This window comes from Prionailurus viverrinus, chromosome D3 (assembly GCF_022837055.1).
Source record: "Prionailurus viverrinus isolate Anna chromosome D3, UM_Priviv_1.0, whole genome shotgun sequence".
In the NCBI taxonomy this organism is placed as follows: domain Eukaryota; kingdom Metazoa; phylum Chordata; class Mammalia; order Carnivora; family Felidae; genus Prionailurus; species Prionailurus viverrinus.
In genome coordinates, this window is record NC_062572.1 from 45,067,060 (window position 1) to 45,092,038 (window position 24,979).

A 24,979-nucleotide genomic window follows, 5' to 3' on the forward strand; every position below is an offset into this window, starting at 1 on the left:
AAAGTAAACTCTACATAGAATGTGGGGCTCAAACTCACAACCCAGAGATCAAGAACTGTATGCTCTACTGACCTAGCCAGCCAGGTGCCCTACTAAAGGCTTATCTTTATGAGCATTTTCAGAAAACTCTTGGTTTTGTAAAATTTTCTAATTTCTAGTTTCCATTTTATTTAAAAATTTTTTTTCCATTTATTCTATTCCATTTCTGTTCTAGTCTTTATTATTTCTTTACTTCTAATTGGCCTTCGGTTCTTCCTTTTTTATATGTTCCTTGAGGTGTAAAGTTGGCTTGTTATTTCAGATTTTTCTTCTTTTTTAATGTAGGAATTTATCACTATAAAATTCCCTCTTATTACTACTTTTGTTGTATCCTGTTTTTGGTAGGTTGTGTTTTATTTTTTGTTTTCTAATTTCTCTTTGATTTCTTCTTTGGCCCAGTGGTTATTCAAGAGTGGGTTATTCATTTATTTTTTAGACATTTTATTTTTTATTTTTATTTTTTATTTTAGAAAGAGAGAGAGCACATAAGCAGGGGAGAAAGGCAGAGGGAGAGAGGGAGAGGAAGGGAGGGAGGGAGGGGGAGAGAGAGAGAGAGAGAGAGGGAGGGAGAGAGAGAAAGAGAAAGGGAGAATCTTAAGCAGGCTCCACAATGAGCATGGGTTTGATTCCATGACCCTGAGATCATGACCTGAGGTGAAATCAAGAGTCAGATGGTCAACCGAGCCACCCAGCCACCCCACAAGAATGTTAATTTCCATGTATTTATGAATTTTTTCATCTTCTTACATTTTAATTTCTAGTTCCATTCCATTCCAATGAAAAGATGTTTGGGATGATTTTAATCTTGCTAAATTGTTAAGTCTTGTTAGACTTGTTTTCTCTTTTAGAATATGAACTATCCTGGAGAATGTTCTATGTGTGCTTGAGAAGAATGTGTATTCTGCTGCTGTTAGATGAAGTGTTCTGTATACATCTATTAGGCCCATTGGATCCATAATGTTATATAATCTCATGAACTGTGAGATCATGACCTGAGCTGAAATCAAGAGTTGGCCACTTAACCAACTGAGCCATCCAGGAGCCCCTATTATTTTTTGTCCGGATGTTTTACCCATAAATCAAAGTGGGGATACTGAAGTCTCCTACTATCACTGTATTGCTATTTCTCCCTTCACATTTGTTAATATTTGCTTTATATATTTAAGTGCTTTGATGTTGGGTGCATATATACTCATAATTGTTATATCTTTCTATCATTATATAATGATAATGACCATCTTTGTCTCTTATAGCTTTGACTTACAGTCTATTTGTCTGATATAAATATAGAAACCTCTGCTCTTATTTGGTTATTATTTTCATGGGATATAATTTTTCATCCCTTCATTTTCAACCTATGTGTGTCTTATATGTGAATCTAAAGTGAGCCTCTTTTATTATTATTATTTTAATGTTTATTTATTTTTGAGAGAGAGCACGAGCAGGGAAGGGGCAGAGATAGAGGGAGACACAGAATCTGAAGCAGGCTCCAGGCTCTGAGCTGTCAGCACAGAGCCTGACATGGGGCTTGAACTCATCAACTGTGAGATCATGACCTGAGCCAAAGTTGGAAGCTCAACTGACTGAGCCACCCAGACCCGCCCCCCCCACCATTGTATTCAATTTAATGGCTAAATCATTCTATACAGTAATTTGTGTAAACCTACAGATATAAATATGGATATAGAGATATAGAGATAGAAATATACAGATACAGGATTAAACAACATATAAATATTACCGCATTCAAGAGCTTTAAATCACACATTTCTAAACATTTTCACTTTTTCTCCTTATAACTTCAATGTCTCAAAGTACTTTATGGGAAAGAAGATGGCTCGGGAAATAGTGTCATGTTCTCATATGACAATTCATAATGTGTTTTTTTTTTAAATTTTTTTTTCAACGTTTTTATTTATTTTTGGGACAGAGAGAGACAGAGCATGAACGGGGGAGGGGCAGAGAGAGAGGGAGACACAGAATCGGAAACAGGCTCCAGGCTCTGAGCCATCAGCCCAGAGCCTGACGCGGGGCTCGAACTCACGGACCGCGAGATCGTGACCTGGCTGAAGTCGGACGCTTAACCGACTGTGCCACCCAGGCGCCCCAATTCATAATGTTTTTAATGAAGTAAAATTAACATACAAAGTTAGTTTCAGGTGTAAATAGTGACTCAGCAATTCTATACATTACTTAGTGCTCATAAGTATAGTCAACATCTGTCGTCATTCAACATTAATACATTATCATTGACTATATTCCCTATACTGTATATTTCATCTCTGTGATTTATTTATAACTGGAAGTTTGTACCTCTTAATCTTCTTTTATTTATTTCACCCATCCCCTCACCCACCTAACCCTATGGCAACCACCAGTTCTCTATTTAAGAGTTTTGTTTTTTGTTTTCGTTTTGTTCTGTTTTTAGATTCCACATATAAGTGAAACAATATGGTATTTGTATTTAACTTATTTCACTTAACATAATACTCTCTAAGAGGTCATCTGTGTTGTTGCAAATGTAAAGATTTCATTCTTTTTTATGGCCAAGCAATATTCCACCCCCCCCCCCTTTTATCCATTCATCTATGGATGGATACTTGGGTTTCTTCTGTATCTTGGCTATAGTAAATAATGCTGTTTTTATCTTTTTGGATTTCTCCTTCTCCTTTTGCCTCCCCCTCCTCCTCCTTCTTTTTAACTATTGGTTAGTAAATACCCAGTAGTGAAATTATTGGATCATATAGTAATTTTATTTTTAATTATTTTGGGCAACTTCCATACTGTTTTTCACAGTAGCTGCCACCAACAACGTACAAAAGTTCTTTTTTCCTCTACATTCTGACCAACACTTGTTGTCTTTTTGATTCTAGCCATTCTGACAGGTGTAAGATGATGTCTCATTGTAGTTTTGATTTGCATTTCCTTGATGATTAGTGATGTTGAGCAGCTTTTCATGTGTCTGTTGGCCATCTGCATGTATGTTTTCTTTGGAGAAATGTCTGTTCAGGTCCTCTGTCCATTTTTTAATCAGACTGTTTTTTGGTTGTGTTGTAGAAGTTCTTTATACTTTTTGGATATTAACCCCTTATTGGATAGATCATTTGGAAATGTCTTCTCCCATTCAGTGGGATGCCTTTCATTTTGTTAACAATTTCCTTTGCTATGCAAAAGCTTTTTATTTTGGCATAGTCTCAACACTTAATTTTTGCTTTTGTTTCCTTTGCCTGAGGAGACTTATCCACACACTGCTATGGTAGATGTAAAAAAAAAAAAAAAAAAAAAAAAAAAAAAATTACTGCTTACGTTTTCTTCTAAGATTTTTATGGTTTCAGGTCTCACATTTAAGTCTTTAATCCATTTTGAGTTTTTAATTTTGTGTGTATAGTGTAAGAAAGTGTCCAGTTTTCCTATCTGTTGAAAAGACTTTTCTCCATTATATTCTTGCCTCCACTGTCATAGACTAATTGAGCATATAAGCATGGTTTCATTTCAGGGCTCTATTCTGTTCTACTGATCTATGTATTGATTTTTGTGCCAAGACCATACTGTTTTGATTACCACAACTTTGTAGTATGTATTGGAACTGTGATACCTCCCATTTTGTTCTTTCCCAAGATTGTTTTGGCTATTTGGGGGTCGGGGTGGAGTCTTTGTGGTTCCATACAAATTTTAGTATTATTTGTTCTAGTTCTCTGAAAACTTCTGTTGGTATTTTGATAGGAATTGCTTTAAATCTCTAGCTAGCTTTGGGTAGTATGAACATTTTAACAATATTAATCCTTCCAATCCATGAGGTTGGTATATCCTTCCATTTGTTTCTTCAATTTCTTTCATCAGTTCTTTATAGCTTGGATATAGATCTTTCCTCTCCTTGGTTAAGTTTATTCCAACAATTAATTAACATTTGATGAAAAAGATGAGATATTTAATTTCTGTGTACTTCAGGGATTTCTTCATGTTAAGTAGAATTGTTAGTCTTTCCATAATTCACAAAAGTCCAAGTTACATATATTCTTAAGATAACCTACTAAGGAATTGGTGCGGTAGGGGTGAAGTTTAAGAAGGGCAGACAAGTATTTACTATATGCACTTTTGCATTTCTTTAATTTATTACAATCAGCAGAGATTGCTCATTGCAAAGATTGCTAAAAAAAATTAATGCTACAAGATATTTGAGATAAAATATACCTAGAGCACTGAGTGCAGCTTTATACAGACATATACAACTAGAAGTTGATTTGTGCAGTAAACATAAAACAATTGTGGTTAAGATTTCTAGTTGTGGATTAAAAAGAAAACTCATTAAATAGATCCTCAGAATATGACCATTTATTTTAATAATCTTATGTAAAAATACTCAACAATCATTATACTTATATAGGTTCTTCCCTTAATTTCTGTGAATGGTTTACAATTTTCTTGGTTGTTTTTATACATCTTTCAAGTGGTTTTTATTTTCTTGTAAATATTAGAAACATTTCAGTAATTGTTGCTAGTATACAGAAAAAAAACCTTATTTTTGTACATTTATCTTGTTTCCAGTGGCCTTTGAACATTCACTGAATATGAATGCTGTATTTTTAGACTTCTACATATGAAATTAGGACATCTGCAAATATCTCAGTTTTATTTCTGTACAGTGACTTACCAGGTTCATAGACTAGAAGATAAAATTTTAAAGAGGTTAATTTTCCCCAAATTGATCTATAGGTTGAATGCAGTTCCAATTAAAATCCTGGCAGAGTCTGTGTGTGTGTATGTGTGTGTGTGTGTGTGTGTGTGTATATGTGTGTGTGTGGAAATTAACATGTTTTTAAAACTTATATGGGAATGTAAAGGGGCCAAGAAGAGCCACATCAATCTGGAAGAACTACAAAGCTGGAAGACTTACACTCTAGCTATCTTTTTTACAGAACTACAGTAATTAAAACTGTGATATTTACAAGGATAGAGAAATAGATTGGTCACCTGGTTTATGACACAGGGAAGGATAGTCATCAATAAATACTGTAAGACCAATTAGATATCCACATAGAGGAAAAAGCAAAAAACAAAAACCTTTGATCTTCACACATACACAAAATTCATTTCCAGTTGGATGGCAGAATTACATGTCCATTAAATGATACCACAGAGTTATAAAGCAAGTGTAGTAGGTAGTATATAATGCCATTCGCAATCACCTAATTTTTAAAAAAACATGGTCTTTATTCAAATGGCTGCTAGTAGCTGCACTTTATTTCTTAACAGGAAGAATTGTAGAAGTGTTACAAATTGAAAATTAGAAACTGGAAGCTCAAATTAGCAACCCAGTAAGAACCAACTCATTGATTTATGATTACTAAATTTGGATTATAGAATTTCTAGTGATATGAAAAGAAAATGAGAACATATTTTATTTAATTTTCTAATGTTTATTTGTGAGAGAGACAGAGTACGCGCAGGGGAGAGGCAAAGAGAGAGAGGGAGATACAGAATCTGAAGCCGGCTCCAGGCTTTCAGCTGTCAGCACAGAGCCCAACATGGGGCTCAAACTCATGAACTGTGTGAGATCATGACCTGAACCGAAGTTGGACACTTAACCAACTGAGCCACTCAGGTGCCCCTGAGAACATATTTTATCAAGCAGGGTTTGATTATCATGTTTAGATTCTCCTTTTTTTTTTTTTTTTTAATTTTAAATGAAGTGTACACAAGTTATTTTAAGCTGAAACTTCAAGGAATGGCAAGTGGCCCATAGTTTCCAGCCTGTGAATAAGGACAGTGACTGTTTTCTTTCTAGCCCAGCGTCCCTGGTCTCAGTTCAGGCTTGCAGGAGTGGTGAGTGGGCAGGCTTGATGCTGAACCTCTTAGTGTATCTCCCTGTAATAAAGTGGCTAGAAAACTGAAAGTACATTTCCCTGATTTCCTTGCAGTTAGAATTCTGGATGTGGTTTAGTTTTGGAAAAGCAGATGTATCCATAGAAGGCAGAAGTGAGATGATGAAAGTGATTTTCTGAGGCAGTGTCCACAGAGATTCCAGTGTCTGGACACAAGGTTCATTAAGTGGCAACAGGAATTGTAAAACATCTAACTTGGTGTGAACTGTAGCAGACATAACAAAATACTGTGAAGAATTAGCAGTAGTGTGCCTTCCTGATCATGGCACTCTCCTGGTTCTTGCCATGTTGGTATACTTTGGGATTGAGTGGTTTTTTTGAACTCAGAAGAGAAGGAGCTCTCTTGGCTGACCTGATTCCACATTGTGGCATGCCTCTGTCGGTTCTCAAGAGTTCCATGCTCACGTCTCCTTAAACTAATTAGAATTAACTGTTCTTTGCACTTTATAGGACCTTACAGAGCCAAACAATTGTATACTAACAATACAGCAAGCAGCATGAGCTTCACATTCCTGTCAGTTCTCCTATGCTCCCCCCCAAAATACAGAGTGGCCCAGGGGGGTGCTGAGCACGCAGTGGGTTTGCATTACAGTTGAGGAATCTGAAGTTTAGGGTATTTGAATCTTTTTTAAGGAGTACAAGAAAATATTCCAACTTTTGCTCGGGAGGGAGACATTACCTTTTATTATACTGGGCTGTAAACAACCTGCTTTTCTCTTGACAGAGACATGATATTGTCCAAGGCTGTTCACTATACAAATATCTTTGGTAAAGATAGTCCAGAACTAAGGCTGTCAGAGCCACTGGTCACAAAATGTGGAGAAATGCAAGGGACTTACAGAAAATTGCTTCCCAACAGACATTAGCCGACTTTTCATTTCAACTGTAACAACTTGTTTTAAAGCCCAAACGATATTTTCTTTTAAAAACTCACTTTAATCTAGGCATGGAATTTAACAAACATTGGTATACAGTCAGGGACTAATTTATAACATGGTTTCTATTCATTTCAGCCATGAGAAAACACCAGTCATTATTAAAGGTATCCATCCATAAATTACTTTTATTTCTCATTAAATGAGCACAGAGTCATTAGCATATTAATAACAGATATGTTTATTATTACATATCCATCAGTGCGGCTTTCAATACCACTTGAAACATGCATATCATCCTAGAGACGAATCAGTTTTCCAGTGCTTCTTATTTGATACACATTACTGCAAAGCCATTATAAATTATTGAGGAGGTATTTGGTTAAAAAAATAAACAATAAATCATACTGCCCATATGAATCAACTCTTGTATAGGACAAGAGTTTAACAGTATTTATCTGGTAATTCCTATGTTAACTGGAAAACATCACAGATGTATTGTCATAATTTTATATTGATATAACCTACATAGTTTGCAGAATTTTATAAAGTCATTCATTATTGTAGCAGGTAGTTTAATGCAAAGATTGTACTCAATTTATGAAAGTCCAACAAACCTCTAAATATTTTAAATTAAACCAATTATCAATGAAAAACCCACTGACATATAAGTTTTTGAAAATATGTTCTTTTGAAATTTCTATATTTAGTCATGGCAGTAAAATAATTCTTTCAAATTAAGGCACTAAAAGGGCAATGCAACTCCCATTGAAAGTGTTCTAAGAATAATTTACATTTCAAACAGTGCATACATTTCTTATATGTTTGTTAACTTAATGTCTTTATCACTTAAAACCACAAAGAAATACATTATACAATTACAGAAATGATGTACCCCACAAAATGCTTTTAAAACTTGGTTCTTTTGTACAGTTAGTTCCTAATGTCTCTAGTAGTAAAATAACTCAATATGGCTTGGCAAAAATGCATAGATTAAATGTAAAAAAAAAATGTTTTTTCGCCTTCTCCCATTCCTCAATCTATAAACGTGCTGAAACACATACAGTATTTTGTAAAGCATAATGTAAAATATTTATTCTCCGTAAGTCCACCATGGGCAATCAAAAGTGAGGCTTTTAAATTCTACAGTGAGGGCACTGAAGTCAAGTGATGTCATTGCTTTCTTAAAATAGTTTTGTATAGTCTTGCAAGAGCACAAAGACTGAAGTCATTTAAAAGAATTTCAGTTGTCTCATTTTGAGATATTTTCTTTACTCCTTCCATGAGCTGATCTTCATAGTGATTGGCCATTCCACTTGAAAGTGAAAGTCCCTTCCTCTCACTCATATGAGGAAAACTGTGTTCTATCATGATTGACAGGCGTTTTCTTAGAAATTCAAAAAGGCAGCACCTTTTTAAAAAAATATATCTACCTAAGCTTTCCCCCAATTGTACTTGCATTACACAGTAATAATTAATCTAATCTACCTGTAGGCAAACCCGCAATTAAAACAAAAAACAAAAAAAAACCCTCAGTGTGCTTTTGTGCCAAAGCAAGGACAGAATAACAGCAATCTTAACTCTGAAGCCTGTGATATTTGTGTCAAAGGAACAGCCTGTCTGCTCTGCATGGTTAAAGAAGCCTGGTTTATCAGGTAGCATTCCACATGATTCCACAAGGCGTTAGGTCACGTGGTTAACTGCTGGGGTGGGGGGTGGGGGACAAAAAAAGAAAAAATTGTAATTTAAGAAATATATTCAGTTTAAAAATTCAAGAAACAAATTTAGAGAGAAAGGTAAATAAATATTAATTTTATATGTGATTAATACACACAATTTGGAAAATAGGAAAAGGAAAAATACACTTTGTATTGTCTTCTTTTTGCTTCTACTCTATTTCAAACACATGGTGTTCTTTTGTTTTTTACAAAACTATAACTCAGTTTTACATAGTTTTAGATCTAGCTTTGTCCTATACAGTCATACAGGATTTTACAGAAATAAGTCAGGAGTCAGGTGATAATACACTAGAGTAGTATGGTGGGTGAAGAATACAGAAGGTGTAATGCTTAACTATTTAGGCATTTTCAAAGAATTAGACTTGGTTATTAATAATAGGGAGTGAAGAAATGGTTGAATTAAAAATGGTTTTAAGTCTGCTTAGATGACTTGAATGACATTAGCAGAGATGCAAATCAGTGTTAGGTCTCAGCTTCTAGATTAAAATGTTCCTCTTAATACAGGGGTTACACTCTAGGAAAGTTAGTATTTGGTAGAGGAGAAAAAACATAGGCTTCAGAATTGGATAAAAATAAAAATAGGTTTCAACCCTGACTATGCCACTAACTCACTGTGTGATCTTGCCCAAGTGGCTTGATTCCTCTGAGTCTCATTTATGTATAAAAATGTATAAAATGAGAACTTAATAAGACATTATTACCTCTTTTCAGGAAAGGGTTTAATTATGCCCTGCAGTTGTTTATTATATCATATAAATATTTTGAAAAAATTCTATCAAAATCAGTTAAAAAAAAAGAGGAGAGGGATATTTAACTGGGAAGTTATTTGCAACACCATTTTCACTGATAATACCAAATAATTGTGATTGAAAAACAACCACAATTTGTTTAAAACTTTAAGGGCTAAGTATGTGCCATGTACACCAACCAAGATAGTGAAATCTGATATGGACTTGGAAGAAAATATGAAATTTATAAATTTCATATTAATTTCAAACAGGAATCAAACTAATTTGTAAAGTCATTTCATGTCATATATAAATACTTAACTACAAATGATGCCCTCTATGGGGAAAAGAACAATTAGATTTTAGATTTTAATAGATATTAACCAATCACTTTCACATTTTGTCAAAAAGGTTAACACTGCAATCCTTACCTAGTTTTTGCAGATGTATTTTTGACGACTTTTCGGAAAGACTGATTTGCAGTGGATCTTGTAGAAAGTGTTCGAGGGGATGCACGAACAAAACCAGATGGTGGATTCTTAGGGATCTTCTTCACCAAATGTGTTACCCATTTTTTTTGTTCATCCTGAGAACATGCTAACAGCAGCATATCTCTTGCTGATGTTACATCATAACTGACTGTTTAAAAAAAAAAAAAACACACAAAGTCTTACAGGGGCATCTGGGTGGCTCAGTCAACTAAACATCAGACTCTTGATTTCAGCTCAGGTCTTGATCTCATGGTTCGTGAGACTGAACTGTGCACTGGGCTCCATGCTAACAGTGCAGAGTCTGCTTGGGATTCTTTCTCTCTCCCTCTCTCTCTGCCCCTCCCTGGCTTGCGTGCACATGTGCTCTATGTCTCAGAAGAAAGAAATAAACATTTTAAAAAATAGAAAAAATAAAGTCATACAGTAAGTACCTAAAATGGTCCCATTGAATGTATAATTTTGTAAGTTCTTAAAATTTTAAAAGATTTACTATGCTTAAGTTTGGACAGTATCTCTCCTTAATTAAGGCTGAAAATTTAAAAAGGAGACATTAATCACAAACGACTAAGAAAGATAAAGCAAAAAAAAAAAATTAAAAAAAGCAGAAGTGAAACTAATGTATTTGTAGAACTTAAGTTTCTTATCTTAAAATAGCTATCGTCTATATTCTTTTCCTCAAGCTACCCTTGCTAAACTAGAAGACATTTGTTTATGACCCTGCATGTTGGTCCAGGCAGTGAAAACCGAACAAAAAGAAAACAAGCAAGAGGCAAAAATTCAAGGAGAAATAATATAGTGGAACTCACCTATAGCTCTTCTCTCCAATTTAGAGTAAGTTCTTAAAGGTAAGTTTTTTATAAGGCGGTAATTCTCTTTAAAAACATTATGTTCAAAGCTAGATTTGTAGCTGTGAAATGACAGCTACATGTTGCTCCTCTAGTGTCAAAATACCACTTCTTATAATCTCTTTTCAACTTGGTATAGAAAATGCTACACTTGAAGAAATTATTTTAATGGGACTTAATTTTCTAATTTGTTATAAACTGTAAAAGTAATTTTTATGCCTTACCTTTACATGGAGAAATTAAGTCCTCTTTCTTATCTAAGTGATCTCTGTGGCACTTAACATGGCATCTTCGACATTCTAGGGCAGGAGGTGGCTTAAAAACATGCCAGAGAGGTTTGGCACAGGCCTCACAGTTGGCGGGAAAGTGGTAGAGTGTAGGAATGAACTCATGGCCTTTGTGGTTTTGAAAATTAGTCTTTTCAGCTTGCTGTACTGGTTCCATCTCTACATCTTTTCTACATTCACCTTCATTTGCGTATAGTATCTACATTCAGGAATGGTAAAAGGAAGATTTTAAAGTCTTAATTTGTACACATAAGTTTCAAATTATAAAAAACATTGGTGTTTTTGCATACTTCACAAAGTGCATTTAGTCATTAAATAAAAGATTTTCTAAAATTAGAATTTAAGATTTTCACCTGGAATATTTTAGGAATTTCTTCAGTTTCAGCTCTGTAAACATCTCCTTGGGTTACAGGTCGAACATGAAACAATTTACTAAGATGAAAATAAACAGGACATAAACTATTAAACTCATTTACAGTAAAAGACAAATGAACATTTCATTGAAGAGGACAAACAGGTGGCAAATAAGCACATGAAATGATGTTCAACATCATTAGTCATTAGAGAAATGCAAATTAAAATCACCGTAGGCATCACTGTACACCTATCAGACTTTAAAAAGTAAAAACAGTAATAACACCAAATGCTAACAAAGATGCAGAGAAACTAGATCACTCATATAATTGTGGTAGAAATGTAAAAACTGCAGAGCCACTTTGAAAAACAGCATGGCTGTTTCTTACAAAATGAAACAAACATATGCTTAACATATGACCCAGCAACTGAATTCCTGGGCCTTTATTCCATAGAAATGAACATTTATATTTATAAAAAAACTTGTATATGAATGTTCATATATAGCCCAAAGCTGAAAACAGCCCAAATGAATGGTTAAACACTGGTACATTCATACCATGGAATACTACTCAACAATAAACAGAAACAAATGGTAACTTGAATGAATCTCAAGAGAATAATGCTGAATGAAAAGAGACAATCTCAAAGGTTATAAACTATTTGATTCCACCTATATGACCATGCTTAAAAACACAAAATTATGGAGATGGAGAACAGGATAACAGATGGGGGCAGAAATGGCACTTGTTATGGCTATAAAAGGTTAGCATGATGGTTCCCTGTGATGGAACTGCTCTGTATTTGGTGGTGATCATATGAATCCATTTATGTGATAAAGGCATAATAGACTGGAAAGAGATAAAACTATCATTATTTGGAGATGATGTGATTGTATTTGTAGAAAACCCCTGTGGAAAACCCAATAAAACTAGTAAATAAACAAGATTAGAGGATTCAAGATGAATATATAAAAATAAATAGTACTGGAATAACCAGATATCCACATGGAAAATATACACACACATACAAAAGTAACTTTAACTGCAACCTCTTACCAAACACAAAAATAAATTCTGAGATTAATCATAACTTAAGGGGTGGCTGGGTGGCTCAGTCAGTTAAGTGTCTGACTTTGGCTCAGGTCATGATCTTGTAGTTTGTGAGTTCAAGCCCGTGATGTGCTCTCTGCTGACAGCTCGGAGCCTGGAGCCCGCTTCAGATTCTGTGTCTCCCTCTCTCTCTGCACCCTCCCCCTGCCCCCAGCCCCATTCATGTTCTGTGTCTCTCTCTAAAATAAATAAACATTAAAAAAATTTTTTTAAATCAGAACTTAAATGTAAAGCCTAGAAATAGAAAGCTCCTAAAAGAAAACACAGAATACTTTCACAATCTTTGGAGAAGCAAAATTTCTTGGACAGACTACAAAAAGCTATCTTTTAAAAAATTAATAAATTTGTTTCCATTAAAAGACACCATAAAGAAAATGAATAGGCAAGCCACAGATTAGGAAATATTTGCACTGCATGTTTCTGATATAGAACCCATATCCAGAATATATATACAGAACTTTTACAGGGACACCTGGGTGGCTCAGTCGGTTAAGCTTCCAACTTCAGCTTAGGTCATGATCTCGCAGTTCACAAGTTTGAGCCCCATGTCAGGTTCTGGGCTGACAGCTCAGAGCCTGGAGCCTGCTTCAGATTTGTGTCTCCTTCTCTCTCTGCCCCTCCCCTGCTTGTACTCTGTCTCTCTCTCAAAAGTAAATTTAAAAAACATTAAAAAAAAAAAAAAGATTTACAAATCTATCTTAAAAAAGGTAAGTAATCCAATTAAAAATGGGCAAAAGACATGGAGATATTTAAGGTATACAAATGGCCAATAAACATCTGAAAAAATTTTTGGTATCATTAGTCATGGGGAAAATACAAGTTAAGACAATAATGAGACAGCATTTCATCTTCATCAGAATAGCTAAAATGTTAACTACACTGGTATTAAAATTAAAAACTTAAAAATAATAAAAATAAAATAAAATAAAAGAACAGCATAAATCAAAGACTGACAGCACCATATGATGGTGAAAACATGGAACAACTGTAACTCATATACTGCTGGTGAGCATAACACAGTGTAACTATTTCTGGGGACTATTTGGTAGATTTTTAAAAGATTAAACACAGATTTACTCAATACCCAGGATTCCACTAAGTAATTACACATGAAAAATGAAAACATAAATCCACCAAAAGAATGTTCATAACAGTCTTATTTATAACAACCCCAAATTGAAAGCAAGCCAAATGTTCCTCAACAGAAGAATGGATAAACAAATTGAGATATATTAATTTGATGGAATATTATTCAGTAATAAAAGGAATTGCTGAATATATTCAGCAATTGATACACATAGCAAAACACTATGCTGGGTGAAAGATGCCAGGCACAAAAGAATACATATCATATGATTCCATTTATATGAAGTTCTAGAATAGGCAAAACTCAGTAACAGAATTCAGATGTTCTTTTTTTTCCCCCTGAGAAAATGGTATAAGTGGGCTTTCTAGGACGATGGAAATACTTTTTTTTTTTTTTAACGTTTATTTATTTTTGAGACAGAGAGAGACAGAGCATGAACAGGGGAGGGTCAGAGAGAGGGAGACACAGAATCTGAAACAGGCTCCAGGCTCTGAGCTGTCAGCACAGAGCCCGATGCGGGGCTTGAACTCACTGACCGCGAGATCATGACCTGAGCTAAAGTCGGCCGCTTAACCGACTGAGCCTCAGGCGCCCTGATGGAAATATTCTTTATCTTGTTATGGGTAATGATTACATGGGTGTTTGTAACTGTCAAAAGAACAGAACACTTATGATTTAGGCATTTTATAAAAATTATACTTCAATACAAAGGTAAGACAACAAACTTTCATCAATCTGAAAGCATTTAACTTAGTTGAAAGATGATGTCTCTAATATTAGTATTTATGTATTATTCCATTTAGGTTGAACACTTAAATTTTTACAACCAATGCTTCTTCAAAGAATTAGGAAATCAAAACAGTATGGTACTGGTACAAAAACAAACACATAGATCAATAGAACAGCATAGAGAGCCCAGAAATAAACCCATGTTTTTATGATTAATTAATCTGCAACAAAGAAAGCAAAAATACAAAACAGAAAAAATGTCTCTTCAACAAATGGTGCTGGGAAAATTACTAGATAGCTACATGCAAAAAAATAAAACTGGACTACTTTCTTACACCATACACAAAAATAAACTCAAAATGGATTAAAGACCTAAACGTGAGATCTGAAGCCATAAAACTTCTAGAAGAAAACGTAAGTGGTAATCTCTTTGATAAGGTCAAAGAATTTTTCTAGATATGTCTCCTTTGGCAAGAGAAACTAAATCAAAATTAAACTATTAGGAATACACCAAAATAAAAAGCTTTTTGCACAGCAAAAAAACCATCAACAGAACAAGCCATCAACCTACTGAGTGGGAGAAGATATTTGCAAATGATGTATGCGATAAGGGGTTAATATAAAAAATATATAAAGAACTTATATAATTCAACACCAAAAACCTCCCAAAGAATCCAATTTAAGAATGGGCACAGGACACAAATAGACATTTTTCCAAAGAAGACACACAGATGGCCAACAGACACATGAAAAGATGCTCAACATCAGTAACCATCAGGGAAATGCAAATTGAAACAACAATGAGATAACACCTCATACCTGTCAGAATAGCTAGAATTAAAAATATAAGAAACAACAAGTGTTGGCAAGGATAGGAGAAAAAGGAACCCTTGTGCACTGTTGGGAATGCATGCTGGTGCAGCCACTAAGGAAAACAGTACAAAGGTTTTTCAAAAAGTTAAAAATAGAATTACCATATGATCCAGTAATTCCACTACCAGGTATTTATTCAAAGAATATGGAAACACTAATTTGAAGAGATATATACAACCCCTATGTTTATTCCAGCATTATTTATAATAGCCAAGATATGGGTGAATAGAGTATTAGCCATAAAAAAGAATGAAACCTTGCCATTTCCAACAACATAGACGGACCTTGGACCTGAGGGTACATTGTTACATGAAAAAAGTCAGTCAGGGAAAGATAAATACCCTATTTCACTTGTAAGTGAAATTTAAGAAACAAATGAACAAAGAAAAAAAAAGAGACAAAAAAAACAACAGACTCTTAGAGAACAAACTGATGGTTACCAGAGGGGAGGTGGGTGGGGGGGTGGGTAAAATAGGTGAAGGGGATTAAGATTACACTTATTGTGATGAGCACTGAGTAAATATGGAATTGTTGGCTCACTATATTGTACACCTGAAACTAATATAACCCTGTATGTTAACTATAATTGAAAAAAGGAAAAAAATGGGAAATAAAATTTCAGAACGCTCTGGTAGCTGCTCAATTCTTTTTACATTCTAGATATAATTGATTTCACAAATGTTTAATTCCAAATGAATGCCAACACTTCATTTTAAGTTTATATTTTTCATGAATAGCACCCACCACATCTCACTTTGAATTTATATTTTGTTGCATGTTTTACCTTTTCTACTACTTGTATGTAAGCTCCTTAAATATGGAACTGTCTTACTCACCTTTGTACAATCTATAGCACTCACGATGATACAGACAGCAGTGCTTAAGAAATGGTTTTAGAACGAATACAAGGAAAAATCCTAAGCTTATTAAAGGCCTCTGTGATCTACTACTAAAAGCAAAAGATGTATTTGTATATCCTTAACAATGACTGCATAATCATATACAGCACTTTTGGAGATGCTCTCTGAACCTAAAACTAATAAACATTTGAAATAAAAAATTTGTCTTTAGAATACATTTATCAGCTTTCAAAATCTTCCCCCTTACATTTTGCTAAAGTTAGATTTAATATGGAGTTCTATTTTTTATTTAAAAAATTTTTTCAAGTTTATTTATTTTGAAAGATAGAGAGAGTGGGGGAGGGACAGAGAGAGGGGGAGAGAGATAATCCCAAGCAGGCTCCACACTGTCAGTGCAGAGCCCGATGTGGGGCTTGAACCCACGAACTGTGAGATCATGATCTGAGCTGAAATCAAGAGTCGGATGCTCAACCAACTGAGCCACCCAGGTGCCCCGAATATGAAGTTTTAAAATTTGTTAGGAAAAGTAGGCAATATCATTTAAATAACAAACATAAACTAAATTGTATGTCTAAAAATAATTATCCTAAATTATCACCCTGATGATTTAAAATTCAACGAAAGGCAACTTACTCTATGTCCAATACCATGGATGGATTGGATTGTTCCTTATCTTGCTCATCATTATAGAACAAAATTTTTTTGCTGCTTACTACAACATACTGAAATGAGGAAAAAAAGAGGAAGATATATAAGAGCAACATTAATGTGGTTTAAAATAAGCACAATACTTGTCATTTATGTCTAAAGTATACTGTATTAATCTAAGATCAATGCTAATAACAGAGCAATTAATACAAGTTGTATGTTTTAAAAGTAAAATATGTAACAGATTATCAATTAGAAAAAACAAGGCATATATACCTGTTTCTTCCAGCCATATCGTTTGATATTTCCTCTGTTTGGTATTGAAAGCCAGCCTTCAATTCTTGACTCTAGGAGCAAAAGAATATATAGTATTCAGCCTTAAGTAGTAGTAAGAGGAAAGCTATTACAAGTTGTTTGATGGCATGCAGCAACAGGCATTTGAACACAGCTAAATGAATAAGTGCTACAATTTGCTCTTCCATGCTTCAATCACACAAATCAACTGTAATGGCCATACAAATATTGCAGAAAAAAATTCCAAGCCACTTTTCCCATAAAATTAACATTTAGTACTTAATTATAAAAGTATGAAGTAAAACAATACCCTTTAGAGCGAGGCAAGACTGGAATGGATTGCAGCTTAAATGGGATATGATACAGAAGACTTTAAATATCATTTAACACTTATAAAACTATTTAGCAAAATAAAAAATGCAGCAAGTGGAACAAATCAGAGCGATGATTTACACAAGAAAGAGCAAGCAAAAGTACAGAGAGGTGTCCTATTACTCACAGAAGATAAGAATAGAAGATAAATAAATAAGGAATGCAGGCAGAATCAACTAGATACAAAGAATAAGAGACAAGCATTTTATTTGTTTTCTTAGCACAATATTCTGATAAACTTTTTGGTAAAACACCTATAATAATTTCAATAAAATTGCTAAAATCTGGTTGAGGGGGTACTTAATTCTAGTGTTAAAGTCCAATTGTAATTTTTTTCAAACTAAAGAGGTATAAATAAAGACTTTTAAGTATGTGATACCAGAACTTAATAAATAGCCAAAAAACATAGCATTGAGTTGGTCAGCTATTACTTTAAACAGTTTGTGCATACCAGAAATTCCTTGACTAATACAATCAAGGCATTTAAAAATAAATATTATTACTGTTTAAATATAATTAATGTTTATGAGAAATATCTGAAGGAAAAAGATTATTAGAAATCATTATTTTATATCAGTTTAGAGATAAGAGTATTTTTTTCTATATGTGTCTTATGATTTGAAACACAAAAAATAAAAAAAGTAAGCAATTTTCAAGTACAATGCTTAAATCATGACCCTAACAGGAATATATAATGCCTTTCCCCACATATAAAAGCTGTAAAACATCTAAGTCTTAAAGTAATCATAACAACAATAGGTAACATTTACCGAACACTTGTTTGACATGTGCTTTCCAAGTAATGTCACATTTAATCTATGTATATTATCCCATGAATGTATATTATATTCCTATGAATATAGGATAGGATAGATTCTACAATCATCCTCCATTTACAAATGAAGAACACCAAAGCTTAGAAGGTAAACTGACTTGTCCAAGGGTATACTCTATCAGTAACTGTCAAAGCTATAGAGTTTACCCTGGCAGGCTAATTTCTGAGCTTGTGTTCCTAGAACACCATGCTATTCTGTCCTTACCTAAAAAGCTTTGCAGTTAATTGAATTGAATATTCTTGTACCAACTTCTTCCATGTACCTCTCTTTTGCTTTTGTTACTCCTCTTCATCTAAATTATAGTTGTTAAGGTGGAGAAAGTAATGAGAAAACTCAGCTCAAAACAATCCTCTTCTCCCAACTACTCCCAGCAACTTCTTAGTTCATCAATAATTGTTTTGTCTCCTTAAGTAGTTCCTTAGTAAGTTTTGTAAGTAAGATCAGGGACCATATCCTGACACTATTTTTATATATTTCAAGGCATCTGACACACAGAGTAGGTATATATTTTGATTATTTTACAGTTCTGCTTTTCCCCCCTGAATTAGCCAGTTACAGCTACCCTTTATAAATGATGGTTTAAAAACCAAAGGGCAGTTTTAGGGGCACCTGGGTGGCTCAGTCGGTTAACTGTCCAACTTTGGCTCAGGTCATGATCTCACATTTCTTGAGTTTGAGCCCGTCAGGCTCACTGCTATCAGCCTATCAGGGCAAAGCCCTCTTTGGATCTTGGGTCCCCCTCTTTCTGCCCCTCCCCTGCTTCTGCTCCCTCAAAAGTAAACATTAAAAAAAAAACCCAAAGGGCAGTTTTACATTAAACAACACGCAGAAGGCTGCTAATCACTCACAAATATTCTTACAAAAGCATCAAGTTATTGTTAGGAAAATTTTCCTTTGGTGTGCTCCAAATTGCAGCTCGTTTACTCCTCCAAATTACTACCAGTAATTCCTCACAGAAAATATGTGAGAGCCACCGAAATTTTGACCTTTATACAAAATTGTGTATGCCAAAATACCCCACACTCAAGTTATTTCTCCTATGAGAATATATGCCAAAAATATTTATGCTTTATGACTCTAGGTTTGGATTTATCTGCCAGTGGTTTCTTTAATGTATTTTCAATGGGTTGTTGTAGGTTATGACTTTATCTGTCATTTCAGTGTTTCTTAAGAAATTTTGTACATCAAAGGCATTTTATGAATTAAATAAGCCCTTTTTTATTTGTTCCCATTTAAATTAAATGAAATTTGGAACTCAAAAAAAGGTGCTGAGGATATGTGAAGGTCTTCATCAATTTATAATAATATATTTTTTTAGATTTTTTAAATGTGTATTTTTATTATTATTTTTTAATTAAAAAAAATTTTTTTTAACGTTTATTTATTTTTGAGACAGGGAGAGACAGAGCATGAACGGGAGAGGGTCAGAGAGAGAGGGAGACACAGAATCTGAAACAGGCTCCAGGCTCTGAGCTGTCAGCACAGAGCCCGACGCGGGGCTCAAACTCACAGACCGCGAGATCATGACCTGAGCCAGAGTCGAACGCTTAACCGACTGAGCCACCCAGGCGCCCTGTATTTATTTTTAAAACAGACAGAGTGCAAGTGGGGGAGAGGCAGAGAGAGAGGGAGACACAGAATTTGAAGCAGGTTCCAGGCTCTGAGCTATCAGCACAGAGCCAAATGCGGGGCCCAAACCCACAAGCTGTCAGATCATGACCTGAGCCGAAGTTGGACACTTAACCAACTGAGCCAACCAGGAGCCCCAGGTTTTCACCAATTTAAAACAACAGGGTTACAGGAGAGAATTTTAGTTTTTTCTTCCGGTGCATTCCCTTCACAAAAGCAGGTGAACTAAGCTCAGGGACAAATTAAAAACTACATACTAGCTTCTCCTCTGTTTACTTACTCATGTCTTACATACAAGTTAACATATTAGTTGTGTGTGTGTGTATACATAAACCTCCTTTAAAACCATGACAACTTGTGACATATGTAGCAATCTGAAAGCAAAATGTTTTAAATTCCATCTTTTCCATCACAAACACAGAAATCAGCTTCTCCAGATTAAAAAATGTTGAGGACTCCTAACTCTACATTATCATCAATAATATGCTACAAAAGTACAAAGTACAAATACAACTTGGCTCCAGGTTTTATGTATTTGTAAAGCAATTTTAACTTATAAAAAATTTATGTATGTAACATGAAAATCAGCAATTGATTCCTTTACCCAAATAAGAGACATAGAGACTATATATAAATCAATATCCAATACAGCGAATTTAAATATCAAAGTTAACTGCTGAAGACTATCAAAGTTTACTTGCATAAACACATACTGCTTAAGAAACAGAGCTAAGGAACCATTGCCAAATATTTTAATTATATTCAGAAGTGATATAAAAATGAAATTAATGTTCAAGAATTCAGATGCATCATCTCCAAATCATTGATTAGATTTGGGAAAGTTGGAAGTTCTCATATACTTAAATACTTGGAAACACACCAAGAAATCCACCATTTACGGGTTTAAATTTCAAAGACTGAGAGACATAAAGTTAGATGGAAAGAGAATAAGGCAGATAATCCACAAGAGATAATGAATATTAGAATATTGATACCAAGTGTTTTTCCTAGTGCTTCATCTACTTTTACATTCTTTTCAGATTATTAGGTCAATAGTTCCAAAAGAAGGAAAGAGAAAGAATAAGGGAGTTATCACGTTGTCTTTTTGTCACTGAGGCAATAGGAAAATCTTAACTCAAGTGTAATCTTTATATTTACACAGTGTGCTATGCCACAACCTATTACAGAACCAAAAGGAGGATGAAAACATAAAAGAATTAGAATAAAAGTAATTTAAGAACTTCAGAAGGTTGTACAACAGATAATTTTTTTTCTAAGCTTTTTAGAATTGGGAAACAGGAGAGATTTTATCTATTTAAGGACAAGTAGAGACTGAGCTCTAGATATACAAGATAATTAAATGAGAATCTTTATATTGAATGATGAAATCTAAAACTAAGTTATATTATCAGTTCATCCACCCAACTACCTATAAACACCCATCTCACTGAACTAAAAAATATGATCCATATTTCAAAAGGCCTTTATTTTAACTTTTGAGTAAATGTATTCCATTCAAAGTTCTTCCTTTTTCAGTCTGTAGTTTAATTTTCTAAAATTAAAAAAAAAATGTTTATTTATTTTTGAGAGAGGGACAGAGTGCAAATAGGGGAGGGGCAGAGAGCGAGATGGAGACAGAATCTGAAGCAGGCTCCAGGCTGAGTTGTCAGCACAGAGTCTGACGTGAGGCCTTGAACTCAGGAGCTATGAGATGATGACCTAAGCCAAAGTTGGACACTTAACCAACTGAGCTACCCATGCACCCCTCTGCTGACTGATTCTTAAGTGTATTTATTAGGTCAGGATTCTGAAATCTAAATGGATCCCTAACTTAAGTCAGCGAATCAAACCATCTGATTGTCCTCTGAGTTTAGTTTTCCTGAATAAGCCAGAATGGAGGACAAAACTCATCACCTTCCTCCTCTTTAGATGTCCCTCAAACTCATCATTCAATTCAAATTTTTTCTGAATAGTATTTACCAATAGTGGATTGACTGAAATGTTTAACCTAATAAAAAGAAAACCAAGATACACATAATAAGACATCATTATAACCAAAGTTAAAGGGAAAGGGGTGGAATAAAGACAAAAAACCTGGACAGGATATTTAACTTTATCTAAATAGAAAGAATTCCTGGACTCTAAGCTACAATTTCAGTTCAACAATTGAAAGAATGTAGCCAAACACCCCTAAAAGTCATACTGATGATTAAATCTAACTTTTGAAAGCTTTTCAAACAACAGCTGAAGCAAGAGGTTCTTGTTAAATCCAAAGTGATTCTCTGATAAAGGACAGGCACCTACAAGTTTCTCAAGAGGCAGAAGGTTTCAGAAAACCAAAAATGGGAAAAGCGAAGGAATTCCTTGACCACTATAATAAGAAATTTTACTCCATGCCCTTCTAAGAGATCTGATTTTGGACTAGAAAACACACAAAAGAAGGAGGGCAGGGATTACATGGTATATAAGTAAGAGTTGAATTCACTTTTCACTTTGAGTCCCATTTTCTTGACCAAGAACAATAATACCATTTTCTAAGTAGTCTATTTAGTTTTTTTTATATCAAATTCTCAAAAAAAAATATCTGTTAAAATAGAATCACTATAATATAAAATGTGCTACTTCATAAATATCTATTAACACATTACACAGGAAATACACAAATTAAAATCAATTTTCAAGTTTATGGCCATGTAAACAAAACTTCCAAAACCTTGAACTAAGAATATGCAGTAGTATGTAGGGGGTACCTGAGTGGCTCAGTTGGTTAAGTGTCTTGACTTCAACTCAGGTCATGATCTCACGGTTCACGGGTTTGAGCCCCGCATCGGGTTCTGTGCTGACAGCTTAGAGCCTGGAACCTGCTTCAGATTCTGTATCTCCCTCTTTCTCCCTGCCCCACCTCTGCTCGCACTCTGCCCCTCCCTCTCTCAAAAATAAACATTAAAAAAAAATGATAAGCAGCAGTATGTCAAGTTTGTGTATGTAAACATTTATATCTTTAAAATTTGTAATGCATGTTTTAATATTTATAACCTATTCACTTCTAAACTGAACGTGTATTATGTGTATTGCTTATCTCTGTTAAAAAGACATAAATGTACTATAACTTACCCTACACTAAATCCAAGAATTTTAATTGATTCTCAACTGGGAGAAAAAAAAAAGACATCAGAAAAGTCTGAAATCCTAGATACTCTCACTTTTGCCTTTACTTGACTCTCTGCCCCCTAACTGCATCTCTCAATCCCTTTTATCTATTTCTCTAAATTCAAAACTTAAAGTCTGACCGGAGTTTATCTCTACTACTTTAGAAAGGTCTATATATAGGCTGCTATGGTTCTGATTATTAAGTACAGTTCTTAGTTTTTGCACAGAAATACATAAAAACAAAAAAACCCGCAGTACATTAAAGAGCTGCTACTCATGAAAACACATATAATAATTTTCTTTAAATAGTGAGAGGTATAAGCAGCTTCAGCTTTCACCATGCAGTTAGACTGTTTTGGTTCAAAACCTTTTTCAGATTTCTATTCAGGTAGAGCCTCTCAAAGTTATTTTAATAGCCTAAAATTTCTTTTGACTGCTTTTATTCTATAAAATGCAAACATAATCAGACTTTGGCTAACATAAATTTCTTCTTAAGGATCCATGGGAAAAATAAAATGATAAAGAGGTAGAAAGCTAAATGAAAGTAACATACATTAATTTCCATGAATGAAGCAAACCTGAATGAAGTAAAAGAAATGTTCTTACCTGGAAGGTTTCCATCAGTTTCATCAGCACTAGGAAAACTAGCAACACTTGTAGAATCCGAAAGGTCCAAAAGTTTAGCACGCAATTGCTCAATATCACTCTCTTTGCTAGCCAATTGCATCTGAAGCTCATTCCTATGTGTACATTCTTCTACCAATTGCTATTTTTTTGAAATAAAGAAATCAAAATCAAATTTTCAAATTAAAAATTAAGAATTAATGGAACTATGAAGAATCTAAAACTAATACTAAAAAATTAGTATAAACTTCATGAATGTTTACTACCACAGATTTTGATACAATTGTAAAAAATGCAAGTTCTCTTCCTCATTAATACATTGCTTGGTAAACTCCTTTTCTCCTTGCTTTCAACAAATTTTGTTTATATTTTTTAAATATAAAGCATCAAAACACAAAAACCAAACACCTGTTAAAACAGTAGGAAATGCTTTTATGGCTTCAAATGAAACAGTTTAAAAAATATGGAAAGCTTCTCAGGATGATAAAACCTGATGATATAGAGTCAGTGCTTGTATCCAAGTCAATCTAGGACCAGAGACCAGTTCTCAATTTTGTGCTATTTACAGGCCAGGAAGTATAAAAAAAAATTAAGTTTGATATTTTGATTTCAGAAAAGTGAGTCCTGATTAGAGAAAACCAAAAAAAAAATATACAATACTTCAAATCTTCTAACTTAACTGTAGTATTATACCAGTCATATCTCAATTTTAATCAAAAACCAAAAAGGCAAAACTTCTTTTTGATTCTCTCAAAGGAGCATCTCTAATCAAGCAAATGCTAATGGGTAAAAATTATCATGGTTAATAAGAAATGGAGTATCTTTCTAGTTTTTCAACATCATGGTTCATATTAGAGTAATAATGATCAAACTGTGGAGAGTATAAACCTGAATATGCATTTTTATGCTAAAAATATCTAGAGAAGATCAATAGATAATAGGTATAAACAGACATAACAAATTAAGAAAATAATCCTACACACACACAAACCTTACCGCTTGCATGTCATTCAGTTCCTTCTGATGTTTCACCACCATCTGGTTGAATTTCTCTCTTTCTTGGTTGAGTTCCAGTTGAAGCTTTCGATTTTCCTTTTCTTTCTTTCTCAAATCCTGTGTATTAGCTTTCTTTCTATCAATTTTAAAATCTTTCCGATTCATTATTTCTGCCAACTTGTTAACAGCCTATTCAAATATTAAAATATTATTAAATAAGGATCTATGTTGGAACCATCTGATTTAAATCTCCACTAAAAATGTATTTTCTTCCTCAAAATCAGGAAGGACTATTTTGTGTGGGAAAATCAGAAGAACCTAATAACGGTTGGAACATAACTGGTAGCACAAGTAACTATTACTGTTTTATCTCATTGTTCAAATGTAAGAACCAGATTAAGTCTTGTAAAAATTCATTTACTGTTCAATAATTATTCAGCATTATACTGTATGTAGGCACTTTGATAGGTACTAGATATAAAGACAAAAAATACAGTTATGCCTCAAAGGTATCATAGTCTGATGGAGG

At 34.0% G+C, this 24,979-nt stretch overlaps 1 protein-coding gene across 3 annotated transcripts in view; it reads right to left on the minus strand.

The window, feature by feature from the left end:
• Positions 1–6,836: 6,836 nt before the first annotated feature.
• Positions 6,837–24,979, minus strand: part of ROCK1 (Rho associated coiled-coil containing protein kinase 1) — a 163,735-nt gene continuing 145,592 nt past the window's right edge. For 2 of the 3 annotated variants that reach the window (XM_047826940.1, XM_047826939.1), the window contains exons 26-33: positions 24,451–24,639; positions 23,437–23,596; positions 16,826–16,896; positions 16,535–16,623; positions 11,240–11,318; positions 10,824–11,085; positions 9,695–9,902; positions 6,837–8,499 (exon numbers count right to left, since the gene is read on the minus strand). In XM_047826940.1, coding sequence (XP_047682896.1) covers positions 8,493–8,499; positions 9,695–9,902; positions 10,824–11,085; positions 11,240–11,318; positions 16,535–16,623; positions 16,826–16,896; positions 23,437–23,596; positions 24,451–24,639 — 1,065 coding nt within the window. In that variant the 3' untranslated portion in view covers positions 6,837–8,492. The remainder of the gene's footprint in view (positions 8,500–9,694; positions 9,903–10,823; positions 11,086–11,239; positions 11,319–16,534; positions 16,624–16,825; positions 16,897–23,436; positions 23,597–24,450; positions 24,640–24,979) is intronic. The other variant, XM_047826941.1, reaches the window with a different exon arrangement.